The sequence below is a fragment of the Cyprinus carpio genome, chromosome B18, assembly GCF_018340385.1.
Source record: "Cyprinus carpio isolate SPL01 chromosome B18, ASM1834038v1, whole genome shotgun sequence".
In the NCBI taxonomy this organism is placed as follows: domain Eukaryota; kingdom Metazoa; phylum Chordata; class Actinopteri; order Cypriniformes; family Cyprinidae; genus Cyprinus; species Cyprinus carpio.
In genome coordinates, this window is record NC_056614.1 from 19,382,403 (window position 1) to 19,404,413 (window position 22,011).

A 22,011-nucleotide genomic window follows, 5' to 3' on the forward strand; every position below is an offset into this window, starting at 1 on the left:
AAACAAACCAAATAGGAATAGTTTTGGTCTTCTTTTTTGTAATATAACGTACTTACCGACAAAGCATCAATATGTTACTTATGTAAATTCAGCTAATGCCTCAAAATAACAGACAGTTCTAGTTTAAATATATATATTATGGTGCAAGAACGCAGCACTCGTTCAGTACCGCATACCGCCATCGCATCCGTGACCGCATTTTTCTCGGCTTGCATAACATATCGCGTGACTTACTAGGTTAGTAACGTGAGGGAACGGACAGCAGAGAAGGCGGTGTTGATGATGGTAGGAGGAGATTGTGCGTTGTCGTCGTCTTCCGCGTTTCCCCGGATTTCAACCACTGTTCTGATTCCATCGCGTCCTCTCCTTGCATGTTTTTACGCTCGGCCCACCCTCCCAATTGAGTTAGTTGTAAAGAAAAAAATTAAATCAATTATACAGGCCTCGCCGTACCCCCCCTCCGCCTTCACCTCTCCTCTTTCTCTCCCCCCTTTGCAAATAACTACCACCGCCTTCGTTCTCCACATGCAGCATCGGAGTCCTGGGCCCCGGCGTACCGGCTCCAGCCATGTCGGCGAGGAATACAGCGGCTGGCGGCGGTGACGGAGCGACGGGGGAAAAGCCAGGTAACTCGCCGCTTAAAACAATAAAAGTTAGTCCACCCTAGCCGGGTCCGCGGAGAGAGTTGGTGTAGATTGCGCCGAGTGCCGGGCGGAGGAGAGGGGAGCTCTCGGTGTTCCCCGCTGATTGGTTTGCACACTCGCGTTCGCAGCGAAACTAGGTCAGTAGTTCAGTAGAGCGAACTCCAGCAAACCCGAGCAGAGGCGCTTCGGAACTGCTCATCGTGCCACATTTCGGCCTTTAACGCAGCTTTTTACCACATAATCTGGTTTTAATGTGACTGATATTCACGTTTTTATCATGTTGTTGTTATTTTGCGAGGCCTTTGGCAGATTGGCTGCCGTCACATTCAGTCAGCTGTGGCTATGCTAGTTCTTTGCGTTAAATGTTTTGGTTTTTCCGTTTGCGTATAATGGTAAATGTCTTAATGTGTGTATATGCATTCTACTGTCGTTTTTTTCTGTTTTCGGAAACTTTGTATCTTTCATATGGCATACTTTTTTAAAAATATATATTTTCCTAACCTCCACCGATGATCATAATAAAATAATCTGATTTTATCCGAAAAATGCGTTAAATCGATGATTTAGCCTATTGTGTTTACATTTGCGTATAACGGTGGAAATTATAAAGAATATAACTGTTCTGTTTGCGATTCATCTTTTGGTTGATCTGCCACCCTTTATTTTTGTGGGGAAAAAAAAATAGAAATAATAAAAACATTTTTTTTAATTGTTTTGCCCTCAGCTTTGTGTTGTTCAACACACATAAAAAAAAAACAGAAAATATTCTTTACAATTGTAGTGCATTGACTATTTAAAAGGAGGCATAAATGCTATTGGCCATAATTGTAGACTATATAAAAACATTAAACCAACTGAAAATGTGATAAAGATGTTAAATCAAGTTATTTCTTTATTTAATGATTGACTACCACAACTCCTGATGTGTGTCTTTAACACATTGCCATATGGCCAACTATTCCGAACAGTTGTTGGTTTATTTTAAGCACTTTAATTGCGATTTCAGTAGACTAGTCAATTTAATTCATAGTAATCCGACTGATTGAATCATAAGTGCTTTGATTCGTTCACAAGAGTCATTCGTTCGTAAATCGGATGTTTTTGGTTCTCAGCTATAGTAGAGTATATAGTAAAATGTGTAGAAATCTATAATACTGACTTTTGATAAATCATCTTTTATGTACATAATTCTTTAAAATATGGGTTCATAGCCTACATAAGCACCAAAGATACGTTCTTACTCTATTGTTCTACTTCAGAAAGTTTATTCTATGTGTTTGTTTTACTGTACATATACTGTGGGAAAAGTCACTTTTTTGAATATTTGTTCAATATATTGAGTTTTGGAGCTCCCAAATACACTGTCTAGTAGAGATGCCTTTCCCTTAGTGAATTCGGTCTCATTTTTAATGAGTGAAACTGCCTCCTGTGACGTAAATGTGAATCATTGGCATTGTGAGGCCATAGTGCTGCCTGATCTAGTCTTTTTTGTTTCTTGTAACGTGATGGTTGTGTAATATGTAGGTCAAACTCGGCACACTTGTAGGCCAGAGCTGTGATGCCCTCCTCTTCCTCAGGCGTTGCTTTCTCTCTTCAGCCTAACTCAATCAGTGAACCTTTGCATAACTAGTCTGTAAACAATCTGAAACGAAGCTGTTTAATGTAATAGGGCACTTGTGCTCTTAATTCTCGCTAGAGTGTGTAACCTAAATCTGCTGTCAGTTTGGTTCCTCTCGTGACAGACTCCCCCTCCCTTCCCCAACACTGAAAAACGTGACTGGAATTTAGGGTCTCATCTGGAAAGTATGTCTCTTAGGTAACTGTTCTTTTGAGTTACAGATTCCAGTCATTTCGGTGATAGGTGTTTTTTCAGGTCAATTATCTACTGTCCTACGCTTCTGGTAAATTCTGGCAAAGCTAATAAATAAAATGCACTTGTCCTGGTGAATTTTCTGTGGGAATTATGTGTAGGGGGAAAAAGACAGCATTGTATAATACCTCCTTCCTTTATTGATTATTTAATGTGAGTCTTCCCTCAGTGATATTAATATGCATATGTTTATAAATGGAGATAATAAAAATGATCAAATGTCATTAAAAAGTGCGATGCAAAATAGAATGAATGAGCTGATTTTATTCCTACATTTATCATTTAAAAGTCTAGTTAATATTTTATTGAATCATTCTTTGCATACATTAAATCTTTTAAAGTCTGAATCTGTGCCATCATGTAACAACAAATTTCCTCAAAATCATTCCTTATCCTTGTGGGCTATGTTATATTATATTATATTACATTATATTATATTATGAACTTAATGTTTCTAGCATCATGCTGAAGGAAAGCCATGTATTATATTATAATTTATATTATATCCTGTTATACTTTATTTATTATATTATGTTTAATGTTATTTTGTATTTTTCTTTACATATTGCATGGCTTTGCACTCCTGTAATTGTAAAAAAATATATATATATATATATATATATATTATATATATATAGATATGGTTTTAAATATATTTAACACGCTTTCTATATTAATATCATATTTTGCGTATATTCACAGTATAACTACATGTATTAAACTCATTTAAATGTTGGTTTATCCATTACTTTCAAAAGTATTTAATCTTTTAAAAACATTCTTAGATTCCTTGACCTGAATTCATAAAATGTTTTAATAGAAGTTTACTCATGTTTGTGAGGACTACAAAGGCTGTAAAGTTAAAGGAGAAGATTTGATCAAAAGTAGGTCAGCAGAAGTGGGGTTTATTGTGACACTTTTGCACTAGGTTTTAGCAATACTTTTACTGACCACTACCTGTCTATATCTATAGTATATATTCGATGAAATATGTTGCACGATGGGTTGCTACACCAGATCCTGAGCTACTGGGAAGAGTTTTTATACATCTCAGATCATCAAATGTAAAGGACTACATTGTGGGAAATAGAGAGTGTTGAAAGTTGTTGCACATTTGTTTCTGAGAAATGTTATAGGAATTTTATTGTAGTATTTTTATATGTGCAAACAGACATGTAAGTATAGTTAAAAGCAAAATTATTCATCAGAGAATTTAAGATTGCAGTCTAGTGGATGTGCTGCACACATAAGTGTTGCATTCACTTTGTCATGGTCTCTGAAGAGGCTCCTGTGATTTGAATGGTGAGGCTATTTTGAGAATGTGTTTTTATTAAACTGAATGGGAGAGTCTTGTTCAAGGTCTCCTTCTCAAGGACCACTTTACAGACCTCTTTAAATCTCAGAAATAATAGTTTAGAATGATTGTTTTGATAATGTTCTGATTGTCACATCTCAACTCTGTCTGTCAGTTTTACAGCTCGTCTTGACTTCCTCTCATGTCGAAGAGACAGTTTCCTGTTGCCTTCATGTCTAGACATTAGATGTTTTATTATTATATTTTTTTTGGATCATGCTGTTTAGATGTTAAGCATTTATTCTAAACTTAAGATATGTGTGCGTCGTGATATTTGTGTGCACAAGATTTTTTTTTTTATTGCATTATTGGTGTTTCTTGGTCATTCGCATGTTTTAGAGCAGTTTATTTTTTTATGTAGAAGGGCCAGATGCCTGGTAAGCTTTGAGATTTGCATAAAGCAGTGCCAGCATCAAGCTCAAAGAATTAACCAATTACTTATCCAGTTTATTACAAACCCACATCATAATGATTTCTAAATCTGATGCTTATGTCTTTCATTTATGACTAGTTGTGTTAGAATGAAATATAAGCAAACTAACTTTACTGAAACTCACAATACAAAGTGTACATGGCAGATAAGGATTAAAAGCAATAATAATTAATACATTAAAAGTCTACAGTTTTGCTTATAAGAGATAAGTAAATGAAGACTATTTGTTGTGATCCATTAGAAATTTGAAAGACAATTTGTCAAGATTGATGCTTTTATATACATTATGCATATACATTATACTTTTATTCTTAAATTTTTATAAAAATCAAAAGACTTTTTCTTTAAATAGGAGTGTCAGTTTTGTAGCTTATCTAGTGGTTATAGCCATGGGTTAGTTGCCTAATTATTAAAATAGGCTAATTAAATTCTTTTAAATCAGTCTATTGATAAATTGCCAGCTGTTGAGGCAAGGCACTTTTGTATTTGTTAGAAAAATTAAGTCACATATAAACTGAATGCCTTTTTTAGCTTTTTGTTTTAGACATTTGTCATGTCCACAGATTCTCACATTTTAGACAATTTCTTAAGCAACTCTAAGTCTAAAACTGAACTGAAAAATAGAGCATACCATGCAACTGAGTAAAGTCTGAAAAAAAAAATAATTGCCTTGCATTGAACATTATTGTGGCATTATTACAGTGTTTTGCTTTCGTCATAAAGAAAATCCACCATCCAATGCCAAGATGCTTCAACCGGCTTGATTTGTGGTTTTAAACAAGCTAGACATCAGTCATTGACATTCACGCTTTAGTGAATGGAACGCACCAATGTTTTTTTTAACTGTGGGAAGAATTAACATGGTTTTTCATCTGAATCATCAATCATTTGCTGTTAAATTTCTAATAAGGCACTATACCATTTGTCAGTTGCACATATTATCAGCAAGCTTGAAACCAATAACATAAGTGTGGACATAATAAATGCATTACTATATTTTGGTGTGTATTTGTTATATGTTGTATATTATGCTTTGTTTTGTCCCATTATTTATAGATTTTGATTTGTTTTTAGTGAAATTGCCCAATATTGCTGTAAAATGAGTGCCAATCTTAACAAATCATTTTTAGCTGAAATCAGTATTTGATGTCTGCTTATTTAATAAATTTTTTATTTATTTATTATTTAGTTGTTTTGGTAAGTAGTTATTTAATAAGCAGAATAATCTACAGTCAGCCAGTCATTATTGAAAAATAAACCCATTCAGGTTGAAACCAGACCCTCTGCTTTGTCGAAGTCCTGATGACCCTTTTGTTTTTTATTGACTGAATGATTGTAAGCTAGCTCTTCTTACTTAAGCTTTTGTGTCACAAATGAGTAGATATTTATTGTATAATAAGTTACAACAGATGCTTCTTGCCTCACATCAATAGAGCTGACTTATTGAGGGAATTTGCAAGAGCATTCAATACGTCACAGAAAACCAGTCTTCTAAGTTTACAGGACATAAAAACTTGTGACGTCAACATAGTTATAATTAAACCCTGTGGATACCTGTTTGTCCAACATTTAGCTTAACAGTTAATTTAATACTCAACAGTGGGATGTAAAATACTACCAAGGTGTGGTGCCAAAAGTGTGCCAAAGCTAAACACATTGAAGTGGATTCACTGACCTACTTTTGTCACGTTTCTTGAACAACGTTTGACGTAAATAAATTGAGTTTGGACATGTTTCTCATGCAGCTCTATTTTTCTCCGTGCTGACATGTAGTGCTTGCATTGACTGTTTTTCCAAGTTATTTAGACGGATAATTTAGTAAATTATTCAGGCATTTTGCTACTTATGGGTGTGCATTGCTTTTAATAACATTTAAAGAGTATAATTACATTTAAAATGCATTTTTTTTTGAGAAGTAGGTATGGTTTAGGTGATGAGTGATGTGTGCTTTTTGACGTTGAATTCATTGAAAATAATTGTACGTAGGCATGTGTATACATATATGTATATATTTATATGCATTTGAATGATCCATTCTGGAAAATGAAAAGTGAGTCAGTGAAATGGGGTTTCTCTTGTGCAAATGACGTCCCACAGTCGTCATGAGTGCTAGTATCCGAATGCAGGTCAGTGAAGTCCAGGTAATATCATAAACCAGTGAAAGACGGAGCTCTTCACTGTTGGGTGCGGCCTTCCTATCGGCCACATAAAACCAAATAATCCCACCGCAGATCTTCACTCCAGTACACAGGATTAAAAATCAGGTTGTTGCCGATCTGTTAACGACTATTTAGGTCACTAGGCCTGCGGAGCACTGTTAAATATAGGAGCCAGGGGCACAAGCTGTGTTTGGCCTGGCTTGTTCCATTGTCGCCTGAACCTGATGGCACTGTGACAACACACACGCACAAAGTACATGCACGTGTACACATGGCCGGTCTGATGAGGAACGCGCAGATGCAGTTCAGGGCCTGATGAGGTTGAGCTTGTCTGTTGATCTTTGAGGCTTAAAGCAGCAGGTGAAGCAGGCGGGAAAACAGACTGCACCATTATAGCCTCTTCTTGAATAAGGTGCTCTGCTTGCAGGGAGTTTGTGAATGGATTATGGTGGTCAATGGCTATAACAGATGGCAAATACAGCTCTATTATGTGTCTGCCAGGTGCCAGGTAGAGCTGCACAGTTTGCTCAGAAAAGTAATATTACAGTAAGTGCAACAGAAACTGTGTTTGTGATTTGAACTGCAACATGATGAACAGCACTCGTGTGAAGAGCTTCGTTTTATTCTTTGCATTCACTTTGTAGTTTTACCCTTTATATGGGCTAGTTTTCAATAATAATAAAAACGAAATCCATCATTTTTTTTTATTTTTCAGCTTTACTTTGGCATGGACTAGTTGTTATTTCAATAAGAGTAATAATCATTTTAATCAATAATAGCATTTTTTTTATTTCATGGAAATAATCTTTATTATTACAACATTGGAAAAATAATAATAATAATAATATGTAAAGAGATATATTTATTTATTTTGCATTCACACTGTAGCTTTACTTCAGCATGGGGTAATTGTTGATATTATTTCAATAATAATAATAATAATAATTATTATTATTATTATTATTATTATTTTATATTTATTTTAATGATCACACTAGGGCTTTTTGATTTTACTTTGATAAATAGAAACCAAAACTGAAATTGAATTAACAATATGTCTCCAATCAGAGTCCTTTGCTTTCATTTGCAACGATGACTAAATGCTGCAATGATTTTTGCCAAAAACCAGGAGCTAAAGCTGTTTTAACTCAACAGATGCATGATCTTAGTGTTTGACAGTGCTGTTCTGTCCTCAATAATGGAGACTGGATATTATGTAAATAGAAATAGATACACTGCTATAAAACGCTTCTCGTTTTAAAGCTTTGTTTGTACAGGAAGTCAAAGACCATCTATTAAAATGGACTCGCATATTCCTTCTTGTCTGAATGGGCGTATAGATGTGCCTAAAGGAAAGAGTGATGCACATTTTTGTAGAGGTGAAGGTTGTCTGTATTATGCTCATGGTCGCCCAGCATCAATGTGGCAAGTAGGTCTCTGTCAACTTTTCTTTTCTAAGAACCAGGTGTAAACTGGGTTTCTGGGTTTTAAGATTACACTTTTAAGACGACTATTTACAAGATAAAAAAAATGTCCCGTTTATTATCACCACACAAACAAAAAGTATCGCTCTGAATTCACACAAAAATCTGCCGATTACAGATGGTCTGATTCTTTAGATGTCTGTTATGAAATCTATTCCACTGTGCCCTGGTTCCAATATGTAGCACATAGTTGTGTTTTGGCATGTTTCTTTTTATAAGTTTACTATAGTAAATCCCTCCCACCATTTGCAGGAGATGCATTAGAGGGAGAACCCCAGGGCCTCTCTGTCTCTCTGTCTGGTTTGATGACCCCCACCTCAGCCACCGGCATGGCCTCAGGCATGGAGCTGCCCAGGAAACGGAAAGGCAGCATGGACAACCCGTGAGTATATTTAAATTTGTACATCACTAGTAGAGGCTGGCGGTTTGACAAAATATGACAGTTACTGTATAAATCACAATATTGTATTTTTTCAATTAATAAGAAATTAAAGATTGCAAATGGTTTATTTAAATGGTTTGAAGAATTGTTGGTATATTAAACAAAATATGTGGCAATGCCTATTTTTAGATAATCTAGTTATTTAAATGCTTAAATCTTATTTTAAATAAAAAATGTAAAGTCTTTAAAAAAAGTGATTACTTAAATGATTTAAATGTTGTTTTCATGCTGTAAATTTGTTCAAATGTGTTTTTTTTTTTTGTTAAATTTTTTTACATTTTTTTTATTTTATTAAATACTTTTTTTTAATACTGTTATTCGCCAAAGACAAGGATGCGATAAATTATTAAAAACTGATACTAAGGACATAATGTTACAAAAGATTTCCGATAAATACTGTTCTTTTGAACTTCATCAAAGAATCCTGGAAAAAATTTATCATAGCTTTTATAAAAATATATGAACCATAATAAGAAATGATTTTTGAGCACCAAATCAGCATATTAGAATGATTTCTAAAGGTTCATGTGAAACTGAAGACTTCTTTTCATTCCTCTGTCGTTTCTTTTGTAGCTTGCTTGACACAAACCACCAAAACATGAAAAAGTAGTAGTACTACTGTACTATTTGTTCTGCCTTTTAATGCTGCCTGTATAAGTCCCATTGACTGCATAGGTTTAATTCGTATTGATGAGATGAGTCACATAGTTGTTGTACAGCCGTATATCTTTGCTGCTTTGTTTTTTGCATTACTCCATGTTTCTTTGTGATTAAAGTAAAGTCCATCCCTCATAAATGTCTTTATATGTAACATATCCTCATACCACCCAGCCCTAGTTTTTTGAAAAAGTATGTGCGTGGGTGTGAGAATGTAACACATTAATATTTTATATTTGGATTTTATAGCCGATTTGCTATAGCTGGTGACTAATATCCTCTTGTTTGGCCTGTTAGCCCCTGTCCTGCTTTTCTGAATGAGTCGAGATGCATTGGGAAGGGAAGTGCGTGGTCTGTGTTTAACATCCTCTTAGAATCACGGCAGCATTTCATTAGTCACCTTAAACATCTCACCGCTTTGTTTCCAGGGAAACAAAATCTGCATCAAATCTAGAGGAGGATATGGAGGACGATCAGGGAAGGTACTAAGCTCATTGCGATACGCAATATGGCTCACCTTGATCTACGATTTTAATCACTATTTTTAACACTTGTATGTTTTCTTAGATCGGAAGGAGACGACCAGCACTTAAAAATTAAGTGTGTCAGGTACTTATCACTAAATTTTTTATTTTATTTTATTTATTTATATTTATTTATCTACCTTTTAAAAGTTATTATTATTATTGTTATTTAGTTGTTAAATTTGAAGTTTCCACTGTCATTGAAATTCAAACACTAAAAAAAAATTAACTATAACATACAACATAAATTTCAATTTGTAGAGAACCTCACAGTCAGATCGAGAAACGCCGGCGAGATAAGATGAATAATCTGATTGACGAGTTGGCAGCGATGATTCCCACCTGTAACCCCATGTCCCGCAAGCTTGACAAACTCACTGTGTTACGAATGGCTGTCCAGCACCTCAAATCACTCAAAGGTACCTAGATTTGCTTTCAGTGTAGCCTAGCAAAGACTAATATTGAGCTTGAAAAATGTATTTTCCTTCATGAATACCTAATTAAAGCAGAGCAAACAGTGATGAATGTTCTTGAATGTATGTGGGGTAATGGAGTGCCTGTTTTACAGGAGCAACCAGCTCGTTTGCAGAAGCCAATTACAAACCTGCATTCCTCCCAGATGATGAGCTCAAACACCTTGTCCTAAGGGTAAATCCTACAGTTTATAGAACCATGTCTTAAAGCTATTTGTAACGGCAGAAAAACGAACAGTGCAAATTATTGATTATGTGGGTGGAAAAGGCTCCAAAAATAGCTTTTGTTTAAACAGGGCATTTTGACTGTTTGCAATTGTGATATTACAACATCAACCCTAAATGATCTCTTTCTATCTCTATATCTTGTACAGGCTGTGGATGGATTTCTCTTTGTGGTTGGCTGTGACCGTGGGAAGATAGTCTTTGTCTCAGAATCGGTTTCAAAAATCCTGAATTACGGTCGGGTAGGACAGTTCAACTAATATATATATATATATATATATATATATTATATCTCAATTAAAAAAATAATAAGTGCTATAATTATGAACAGATGTTCACTAGGGCTGCACGATTAATCGCATGCATTTGTCATGCGTGTCTCATCAGTAAAGCTGGTTCCGTGATTAGCGGTAAATATCCGTCACCTGTTTTCAAATGCACCGGGAGTTCATACACAGAGCCGTAGTTCGCTGACAAGCTACGCAATATCGTGTTCATAATCGAATGCGATTAATCTCAATTATGAACAGAATATTGCGTAGCTTGTCAGTGAACTACGATTCTGTGTATTAACTGCCGCTCCCGTTTGAAAACAGGTGACGGATATTTACCGCTAATCACGGAACCGGCTTTACTGATGAGACACGCATGACAAATGCATGCGATTAATCGTGCAACCCTAATGTACACTACCACTACCAGAGAAAAGATTAGTCACATATACTCATTCTTTATTTTTTGCCATGTTCCACATCATAGAATCATCATGGCTTAAAAAGCAAGTGTGCTACTTATATAGTATCTCTCTCTCTCTTTCTCTCTCTCTCTCTCTCTCTCTCTCTATCTCTCTCTCTCTCTCTCTCTCTCTCTCTCTCTCTCTATATATATATATATATATATATATAAACCAGTGAAAGACTGGTTTATATATATGTATGACCTATATATATATGACCTGTTGGCAAAATGTATTAGTTAAATCATGGCTCATTTGAATGTTTTTTCTCCCCAGACGGAGTTAATTGGACAGAGCCTGTTTGATTATGTTCATCCTAAGGACATTGGTAAAGTGAAGGAACAGCTGTCTGCCTCTGAACTCTACCCGCGGGAGCGCCTCATAGACGCCAAAAGTAAACATACTTTGACCGTAATAAACGGTTAAGTTTGTGTGTGTGTTTCCTGAATGCTTTTCGGAAATGCTTATACAGTTTTATGCCTTTTGCATGCACATTGTACTCAGTCTGCTTAATAAATATACTGTATACTATACACCATCATTCAAATGTTTGGGGTTAGTAAGAATTCTCTTATGACCAACAAGGATGCATTTATTTGATCAAAAATACAGTAAAAATAGTAATATTCCTATAATATTATTACAATTTAAAATGAGTGATTTCTATTTTAACATATTTTAAAATGTAATTTATTCCTGTGGTGGCAAAGCCGAATTTTGCGCAGCCATTACTTCAGTCATCAGTATCACATGATTCTTCTGAAATAATTCTAATATGCTGATTTGGTGTTCAAATAACATTTATTATAATTAACAATGTTGACAGCAGTGTTTCTGCTTAATATTTCTGTGAACACCATTTTTGATTAATAGAATGTTTAAAAGAACAGTATTTAAATCTTTCGTAATATTATAAATATCTTAACTGTCACATTTGAGCACTACAATTATTAATTTCTTTAAAATAAAACCTTACCAACCCCAGACTTTTTTCATTAGTCATTCTTAGTTGATTTACTCGCCCACGTTTCAAACCTTTTTCCTGGCATAAAGCACAACAAAACTAGTCCATATGACTCATGTGCTGTGTTTGAAGTTTTCTGAAGCCGTAGGATTGCTTTTGGTTAAAAATTTGGTACAACATGAGGGTGAGTAAATAACAAAATACGCGTCTTTGGGAAAATCATTCTTTCAACCAATCTGACTGGTGTTTATGTGCAGCGGGATTGCAGGTGCAGGCTGAGCTCCCCGTCGGAGCGGCTCGGCTTTGCTCTGGAGCCCGGCGCTCATTCTTCTGCCGAATGAAGTACAACAAAGTTACTGTCAAAGAAGAGAAGGACTTCCAGGCTGGGGCTTCAAAAAAGAAAGGTCAGTAGCACTTCAGTCAGGATACATCAGGAGCTCATCCTGTTTTTACAATTAAGTTGTTAAAGATGGTTTTCCAATTTTAATGATGACCTGAAGTGAATCACAAGAGCCTTGTGTTCATGCAATCAAATCCACTGTTTGTTATGATTTTTCTGTAAAAAATAAAAATTAAAGAAGTAAAGGTTAAATAAAGTTTCTATATATTCTTGGCTTCAGACTGGCAATGTCTCTCTTCTTGCTAAGAACCAAAGGTCCAAGATGTCATTTGTGACATGTTGATGACATGGTCTGGATATTTACTCCATTACAAGTCATCTCTTTTTGTTTTTGTTTTTCTTTTTTTTTTGCCACATGCAGTGGTGTAAGCACAGCTTGTGGGATTTCATTCCAACAGCTATATTCCTACAAAGTAGTTGGATAGTGACTTCTCTTTGGAAAGTGTTTTGATGTACTGTCTGGACTTGAACAGCACTGACGTTTCTTTTCTTGGTGAGCGTGGCCTTTTCCAAACTGCCCAGAACAGTTAGTTGTTCAGGCAACCCTGTAAAGCCATGCATTGTTTTTTATGCATTTATTTTCATACGTTGAACATGCATTATAAGCTAGTTTTTCAAAATTACAGTATGTTCAACATGTTGAGCAAAAGCTTATATTTAAGCTTTCCTACATATCACATTTGTCACAACACTGAAGAAAAAAAAAAAAACATTTGTCAGATGTTTGTCACGACACGTTTTTAGATTAAATCAAGCAAATCTAAAAGGGAATGAAACGTGCACCTTTGTGTTCCTCTTTAACAACATATGGTGGAACATTTGGCTCACAGCTCACCTGTAAATTGACTCTGTTTTGATTGACTGCCCCAACAGAGTCACAGCGGTACTGCACTGTGCACTGCACGGGGTACATGCGCACCTGGCCCACGCGCCAGCTGGGCACGGAGGGGGAGGCTGAGACGGATAAAGAGAGCTCCCACTTCAGCTGCCTGGTAGCAGTGGGCCGCGTGCACCCCCACACCCTCCCACAGGCCAACGGAGAGATCAAGGTCAAGCCTACTGAATTTGTCACCCGCTACGCCATGGATGGCAAATTCACCTTTGTGGATCAACGGTAAATTGACTCTTGTTTTGGGAATAAATGAATGCAAATTTTTGTGACTGGCAATTGTTTCTATGCCTAATCATAGTCACCTGTGCAAACTAGCTCCACAGTATGTAATTACCCACATTACTTTCCCTTGTCTGGCATGTTCCGTGGTAAGTGGACTGTAAATGGGCACTTCATTCTCACTAGAGGGCGGCATGCATTTTCTTTTCAAAACTTGGATTTAGTTTCCCACTTGTTAAGAGGAGACAACGTTTAGGTATTTGTTATTCAGATAATAGTTAGCTAACTGTTTGTCAGTATTAACTGTCTGTTGGGGAGTTATTAACATAAATTGGTTTCTTTAGTAGTCGATATGACAAGTGAAAAGTGACAGGTGAAATAAAATCAAATCTAAATTAATAAACGGGTGCACATAACTTTTTCATAAAGTCTGGTTCTCATGAGAGTACCTGGAGATTTGGTTTGGTACTCACACCGCACATAGTGTGACCCATTAAATTTAACTACAAAAAAATAAATTTAACTTAATTTAATTTAAATAATAAATTTAAATAATTTTGCACTTTTTTTTAAATATGACAAAATAATAAAGTGTGTTGATATTATCTTAAACACAAAAAGTGATTATTAAATAAAAATACAATTATTTTATAGTATACTTAAAAATGCAATGCTAATGTTGACTTTTTTTTAATTGTCTATTTTTTATGAATTTTGATTTTTAAACCTAAAATCAACTAGCTTTTATTTTTTAGGTACGCAAATGAGTCTGAATGAATTTACACACTTACTTGCAAAAGTTTTTTTTTTTGTGTGTGTGTGTGTGTGTGTGTGCGTACCTGTAAACCACTTACGTGCACCCCTTTTAATAAAAGTAATTATTATATTCAATATTTTAGAAAAATTAAAAAATACAATTATATAATTAATTATAACATTTTCTTTCCAGAACTTGCATTAGTTTACCAATTGTTAAAGGGAGATAGTTGCATTTGGTTATTTGTTATTGAGATAATATTTATTTTGGGCTGTAACAAACAGTATTTTTAAGTAAACTATGTAAAATTAGTAACATAAAATTCTAATTATAAAAAAATGCTTATTTTCTATTATAATAATTATCCTATAATAATCCTTGTGTAATTTGATGTACCAAATATAATGACTGCTTTAAAACAAATTATTTATTTATTTTTTTTAAACACTCTTGACATCTGCTGTTGGTCAGGCATGCAGATTTGCCTCAAACTCTCAATATTGGTTTAGCCAATGTTGTCATGTCAGGATAGCCTAGATGCTCAAATAAAAAAAGGGTAATGTTTTGATAGTGTAAACAGTGTGGCACTTTCTCTGGGAGTTGTCTCTAAAAACTTACTTACTTCTCCTTTTAAGTTTCATAGTGAGAAATGTGATTTTAAAAACTGCGTTCTATTTATATTGCACACACAGAGCCACCACCATTCTGGGTTATTTACCCCAGGAGCTGCTAGGGACATCCTGCTATGAATACTTCCATCTGGACGACCTGCCTCATTTGGCAGATAGACACCGAAAAGGTACAGTGCATCCAGATTCTTACCATTAGGAGCACTGGAGCTCTAAACAGGTTTTCCAAGAAACTGGGCAGATTGCCTAAGCCATTTGTACAAAGAAGGACATGAGTAGCCAAATCCTTATCATCCTTCATTAATCATTAGTCTTACTTCTAAAGAACATTAGAAGAGCTTTCAATGACAGATACACGAGGGCAGTGCCTCAGAGTGTAATACTGTTAATTATATGCATATACTAAATGTGACATTTATTACCTTTGTTTGTTTATCTTTGTTTACACATTCCAATGCTTTATAAGTTTCTTTCTTCTGTGGAGAAAAGATAAAAAGAAAAGTGTTACTCTTCCATCTAATGAAAGCGAACAAGGGTCTGTCAAACTCTTAAACTATAGCACAAAAGTCATATTGACTGCTTTTATTGTACTTTTGGTCATTTGGAGCTTAACAGCCTGCATCCCCATTTACTTTTATCATATGCAAATAAGTCATCAGTCCTTTCAGCCACAATTTTGTATTCTGTCAAATACAAAACATAATATGGGATAGGAATGACTGGTTTTATGTGTAAATGACAATTTTATTTTTGGTTGCACTTCCTTTAATATGTAATTTTGGTCACCTCTTTTCACAGTGCTGAGGAGTAAAGAGAAGATTGAGACAAACTGCTATAAGTTTAAAACGAAATATGGCTCTTTTGTCACCTTACAAAGTCAGTGGTTTAGTTTTATAAATCCCTGGACCAAAGAAGTAGAATACATAGTGTCGACCAACACCGTTATATCGTAAGTACCAGCGTTTCATCTTGTTTTTCTAAAAGGCCGTTTTTGCTATAACTGCATATCAATGTCATGATTCAACCTGTCACGCCCAAATTCTGTGATCGACGAGATAACAGATTGTTTCTTGACTCTTTTTCCGCCTGACTCAGCGGTAAAAGTAATCCAGGTGGATCAGGGGATAAATCTGAGCAGCCTAGCAGTTCCAAGGCCTCGGAGGGTGAGTACTGAGATCTGTCAATGTTGTAAATATGTTTTGTTTCTAGGCGTGTACCTATAATTTGCATATTGCATTGTGAAACCATATGCAGTATAGAGGAAAAGGAAACTATATAAATGCAAGTCCAGCTTTCCAGCTGTTCACCTTCTTATATATGCATCACCTTTTGCTTTGGTTTTTTTTTTTTTTGCTTGGGGATTTTTTAGTTTTGTGTCTTTTTGTTTGTTTGTTTGATATGGTTTGGGGTTTGATTTGATTTGATTTTTTTTTCATTAGCTGGAACCGCCTAAATTTGGTTTCCGTGATCTGCTAAATTCATGATCACTGTCAGATTTTACTATTGATTTGAAATATATTATGCAAGCACAATAATGATAACAGTTTTGGAGTTTTGTTTGTTTTGTTTTGTAGATGATGCCAAGAAGTCCCAACAAGTTCCAATCATCCCAGGGATCTCCAGTGCATCAGGCATGATTTACGCTGGGTGCATAGGGACCCAAATTGCTAATGAGATAATGGACTATAATAGGTAAACCAATTACATAGCTTCCTTTCTATTATTAAATTTGGTGTAATTTACAGTGAAGTAATACAAGTGATGAAAATACACACACATGCATGCATGTATATATTTCAGAAAAATATGTTATGTTTATATATAAAGTATATTTATTTGTGATATAAATTATATGAATATAAATATAGATGTAACTACATGTAAATATTTTTAAACTATATGCATGCATGTGTGTGCTAAAACATATATATATATATATATATATATATATATATATATATATATACACACACACATAATAAATATGCACAGAACACACATATATTATGCAAAGAAAAACTTTTCTTTTGGATGTGATTAATCACGATAAATTGTTTGACAGCACTATACATAATGTATTTATTTTGTAAGCAGCAATGCAAAAGATTCTTGGAAACGTTGTCAATTTTGTCAACTTAACTTAAAATATGCAGTTCTGCACATCCCTAAAGAAAAGATCTTTGAATTCTGTTTTCTTAAGATGAACTCCTCACCATCCAGCGGCAATACAAGTCCATTCAGTGTACTGCAGGACAAGTCTCCACTGGCCCTTGCACAGGCCAGCAGCAATGTGAGTCTGTCAAACAAATGTGTCTGTCTGTTTAGAAATTCATTTACAAGTTTTCTGGTTTCTTGTGTGCTAACACATTAGTACTTCACATGCTTTAAGGTGCCAAATGGGGAAGCAACAGATGTGGAGATGCCTGGCAAATCAAGCTCAGAGGTGGAAGCGAGGGGTGGGGCCTTCACAGCGGGAGAAAGTCTCATGGGTAGATGTTACATTATTATATTACACTGGCCATGTGGTACTTGAGATACTAGCTTGTCAAGAATGTGTCTGGGTTTTTCCTGGAGAAAAGGTTTTGTGTAATGAAAATGCCTGCTTTTGGAACATTTAAGACTTTTTGCATTCTGACATGATTTTCATGACAAAATTAGTATTCAAAATTATTGTTTTTTCTCATAATATGTTATTATTAATAATAATTATTATTATTATTAAAAAGTATACTTAAAATTTGGTAAATAATGATAGATATCATGATGATAAATTTTACTGATTAAACATAAAATCAATATTTTCTTGTTCTGTAATTTCCTATATTAAATCTAAATATTTTAAATTAAACTAAAGATTTTTTGCTTTAACCAAATTTTTGCCTGTGTTCCTGTCCTCCAGAGGGGAGCTCTCAGTTGGATCTGGAGGGGGTTCCTGGGTTAGGCGCTCTGAGCACTGACGAGGCAGCCATGGCGGTCATTATGAGTTTACTGGAGACCGATGCCAACCTGGGTGAGGCCGTGGACTTTGACGAGATGCACTGGTCTCTGTGAACACAGCTCCAGTTATTTTTTTTTAAGACCCATCTTATCTGAAGCTTTTTAAAATGAACCATCCATTAATTTTCATGGGGCAGCAAGCCTTCGAGAATTCTTTGGCTTTCATGTTTTTAATTTATTAGTGTCTTTTTAATGTGTACGGACAAGCTGCATGGCAGGTTATCTGATGGCTGCCCTTGGTGAAGGAGAACCAAAAGGGACGGGGGTCTCTCTGAGTACCTTAAGCTGAGTACCTTAAGCAACAGGACCAGGTTTTATGTGGTCTGGTGTGCATTTCTTCTCCTCAGCTCTGAGGTCACTTCTGCCCCTTGGCATGGATCAGAACGGAGAGACATTCTTGGCCTGTTTTGCCATGTTGAGAAACACATGCCTCAGCCAAGCCATAAGGCAAGAACCCAAATGGTCCACTGTGATCCAGTGGCGTAAGGATTTCAAAACTTAGTCAATCAACACTTGAACTGATGCTTTTGAGGCAAAGCTGAACTAAGCTTTTTTTTATAAAAACGTCATGGGATTCCTTTGGCAAGGGAAGCCTGGTAGTTATTTTACCCTTTTAGAGCAGAAATCTTTAATTTCAATTTTTTTTTTTTTTTTTTTTTTTTTTGATGAACAAGAGTGGAACAACGGGGAGGGCTGTTGGTAAGCGCTTGTGGTCATTTGTCAAACAGAACTACTTGAAAAGACTGTGGAAAAATCAGAAAATTGAAGATCACCGTTAGGCCTGACGTTTGTTTTTTCCTCTCTAGTCTACAAACATGTGTGTGAATGTGTACTTTTCCCCTCAGACCTTCGTCTGTCTTGCCAGGGCTATGCTTTTCTAAAAAGAGGCCAGTCACTAAAATTTACAGGGACTGGGACAACATTTTTAGAGGACCTGGGACAATGTTCTTGGTTGTTGCCCCCTTAGTTAATGTGTTATTTCCACTGTTCTGAAAGATGGTCTTGATGGAGATGGGAAACAGGTAAAACGGTGATTGGTAACTAATAAGGGCAGCTTCTCTCAGGGAGCAATTTGTGGAAACCCCTTCTCAAAATCCTTCAGCGGATCAGCAAAGAACCACTTTTTAGACACTTGTGTGAAGGTGGTGTTCAAGACTTCTACAGGGCTTCATTCTTTCATTAGTTCTTCTTGTTTAGTTATGTGCAAAGAGGTATAACATGCTCAACGTGATCAGCATTTAGAAGGTGATTGTTGTTTAAACTCTGTATTTTGGAATTATATTCCATAATTTTAGTTATGGGAATAACCTAATCTCTACTCGACTTCAAAATACTAACAAAATCACTTTTTATGGCGTAAAGTAAGAGCAGAGATGTTTTTTCACATTCTTCCTGCGTCAAGAAGATATCTAATACAAATCCAGCCCTGAAGTCATGATAGTAACCCACTTTTAAAGGTATAATGCACCCTAAAAAGGACAAAATGTTTGTTTACTCACCCTCATGTCTTTTCAAACCTGTATTACTTTCTTTCATGGAACACATGTAATGAAAGTTAATGGTGTCCATGGGCTTTCAAGCTTCAATAAGGACTATAAAAAGCACCATAGAAGTAATTCATAAGATATATGCGCTATATTCCAAGTCCAATTTATGCCTTCATAGATGTCCAATTTAATCAATGCAATTTTCTCAGTTTCAATATTGCATTTTATCCTAAGTCTAGAATACACTACAAGACTTTTGCCCTGATTACTGGAGGAGTCTGGAGGAGTCGAAGCTAGTTGCCAAAAGTCAGAGCCAGCATGCAGCTTTTACAGATTCACAGAAGATCACGTTGAATGCTGGGCACAGATTAAGATTTTCTAGCTTCAGACTGTGATTCCATTCAGTCGGAAGATATTAGACATGTTTGGTTTTTTGAGCTGATTTTAGAACACACATTGTTTTCATTCGTCTCATATCTCCTAGCAACAAGGCACATTTCTTAGTGTGTTTGTTGTGTTTGAAATGACTGTGAAGTCTATTAGTGTGTCATCTGCAGTTAAGTCTAAGAGTTTGCAAGTGTATGGTCCCTGGTGGTTTGAAATCTGGTTTTAAAAGACAGGTAGTGCATTCTAGCCATAATAAGAAAGAAAATCATACAGGTTTTAAAATGAATGCTGGAATTTCCATTTTTGGGTGAGCTATTACTTTAACTGAAGACAAGAGACCTAAGAACATGTTTTTTACCATGTTTTAGTAGTAGTAGTAAATGAATCTTTAAATGGAAAAATCAAAGACAAAGACAAGACAGATGATCTTTGTGGGCTGTTAAAATGATGCTATCAAATGCCATTTATTATAATATTCCCTATTTTGTATATTATATTTGAGGTCTTATTGCGTGTGCACATCCTTGGGATACTGATTCTCTCTTTCTTTTCTAAATTTCTCAAATTTCATCTGATTCCCCTGGGTAATCGTCCACCTCAATGAATTCACATTTCACTTTGTATCTGATTTTGCACATTTTCTTCTGAAATTTGCTTCCCTTCGTACTGGTGACCTTTCATTCAGACGATCAGTTTATTGAACTGATTTACTGTGACGGTGCACATGTGCCACAGGAGTCTCATGGCCTTGCGTGATGGAAACGGCTGATTCTGACCGATTATACCAAAGCAATTTGACCACAGACATATTTCAAACACCCTTAACGCTCAGCTGCCCTGTGCTGTCAGATGATCTGTAATTCTGTGACTATAGTGTGAGCTGCTTTTAAAAAATGTCTTCATATCATTGTCTACTCTGTCACATGCTGCCAGGAGCTTACTTGAAGGGAGGAAGCCACCCACCCAATCCAACTGAAATGAAATACTGCTAGGTGATGTTGTGATCTTTAGTGTGAATAGAAGTCTTGCCAAGACCCATTATTCATCCAACGCTTGGCTTTGCAAATGTAATGCATTACCCAGAAATATAAATGGGGCATTTCCTTAAACCTGACTGACATTTCATGGGATCAACTGTAAGTGTTTGTCACACAGGTGGTTAGATGTGTTAGCAAATCACAATTCTGGTAAGATGACCAGTTAGGGATTTTGATTAGGCAGTTGTAGCCTTAAGCAAAGGAACAGCTGCTTTGTTTGCCCACAATGTACAAGCATTGCTCTGTGCCATAACTGCAGGCTTGTCCTAAAAGACAAAATTGTGATTTATAATGTGTTTCCCACTCCCCCACAGCTTCACTGTTTTTTAAAGTAACCGTTCACCCAAAAATGAAAATTTACTCACCCTCAGGCCGTCTAAGATGTAAACGAGGTTGTTTCTTCATTGGAACAGATTTGGAGAAATTTAGCATTACATCACTTGCTCACCAATGGATCCTTTGCAGTGAATGGGTGCCGTCAGAATTAGAGACCAAACAGCTGATAAATACATTATAATAATCCACACGCGTGTTTGGAGGAAACATTCATCAAGGCATTTTAACCTAAAACTGTTGCTTCTGACCAAAATACAAATCCATAATCCATTTAAAACACTTCCTCTATAATTGACTCTCACATTAAAATCCACCTGCATATTAGTTTTGGAATGTTTTCGCATGTAAGAGGTGTACATATGGGGTGTACATTTGTGGGGAAGTTGTGGCCTATTGGTTCAAGAGTTTGACTCCTAACCCTAAGGTTGTGGGTTCGAGTCTTGGGCCGGCAATACCACGACTGAGGTGCCCTTGAGCAAGGCACTGAACCCCCAACTGCTCCCCGGGCACCGCAGAATAAATGGCTGCCCACTGCTCCGGGTGTGTGTTCACGGTGTGTGTGTGCAGTTTGGATGGGTTAAATGCAGAGCACGAATTCTGAGTATGGGTCACCATACTTGGCTGTATGTCACATCACTTCACTTTCACTTTATTTCTCTCCTGATTCAGATGAGATGACTTTTTCACTGGAGAGAACAGTATTATGAATAGAGGACTTGCGTTATTATAAATGCACAGCTTTTCGCTTCACAAAAGACATTAATTGTTCGACTGGAGTTGTGTGGCTTACTTGTGGATTGTTATGTTTTTATCAGCTGTTTGGACTCTCATTCTGACGGCACCCATTCACTGCAGAGGATCCATCCATGACGTAAATGCTAAATTTCTCCAAATCTGTTCAGATG

The 22,011-nt window shown here is 35.9% G+C and overlaps 1 protein-coding gene across 1 annotated transcript; it reads left to right on the forward strand.

Annotated features, from left to right (window-relative positions):
• The first annotated feature begins 171 nt into the window (after positions 1-171).
• LOC109108724 (aryl hydrocarbon receptor nuclear translocator-like protein 2) lies at positions 172-21,513 on the forward strand. Its single transcript, XM_042744230.1, has 18 exons — positions 172-404; positions 532-626; positions 8,197-8,326; positions 9,472-9,525; positions 9,611-9,652; positions 9,829-9,986; positions 10,136-10,215; positions 10,415-10,507; positions 11,278-11,395; positions 12,223-12,369; positions 13,239-13,479; positions 14,926-15,032; positions 15,661-15,811; positions 15,958-16,025; positions 16,437-16,554; positions 17,062-17,152; positions 17,252-17,351; positions 17,762-21,513. Exons 1-18 carry the CDS (start codon positions 280-282, stop codon positions 17,911-17,913), a joined length of 2,070 nt encoding a protein of 689 aa, XP_042600164.1. The 5' UTR covers positions 172-279; the 3' UTR covers positions 17,914-21,513.
• Positions 21,514-22,011: the final 498 nt, after the last annotated feature.

Coding starts and splice junctions, on each gene's coding strand:
- LOC109108724 (XM_042744230.1), top strand. CDS start 280: ATGATGGTAGGAGGAGATTGTGCGTTGTCGTCGTCTTCCGCGTTTCCC. Junction 405..531: donor CGGCCCACCCTCCCAATTGA/GTTAGTTGTAAA, acceptor CTCCACATGCAG/CATCGGAGTCCTGGGCCCCG. Junction 10,216..10,414: donor TCAAACACCTTGTCCTAAGG/GTAAATCCTACA, acceptor TATCTTGTACAG/GCTGTGGATGGATTTCTCTT.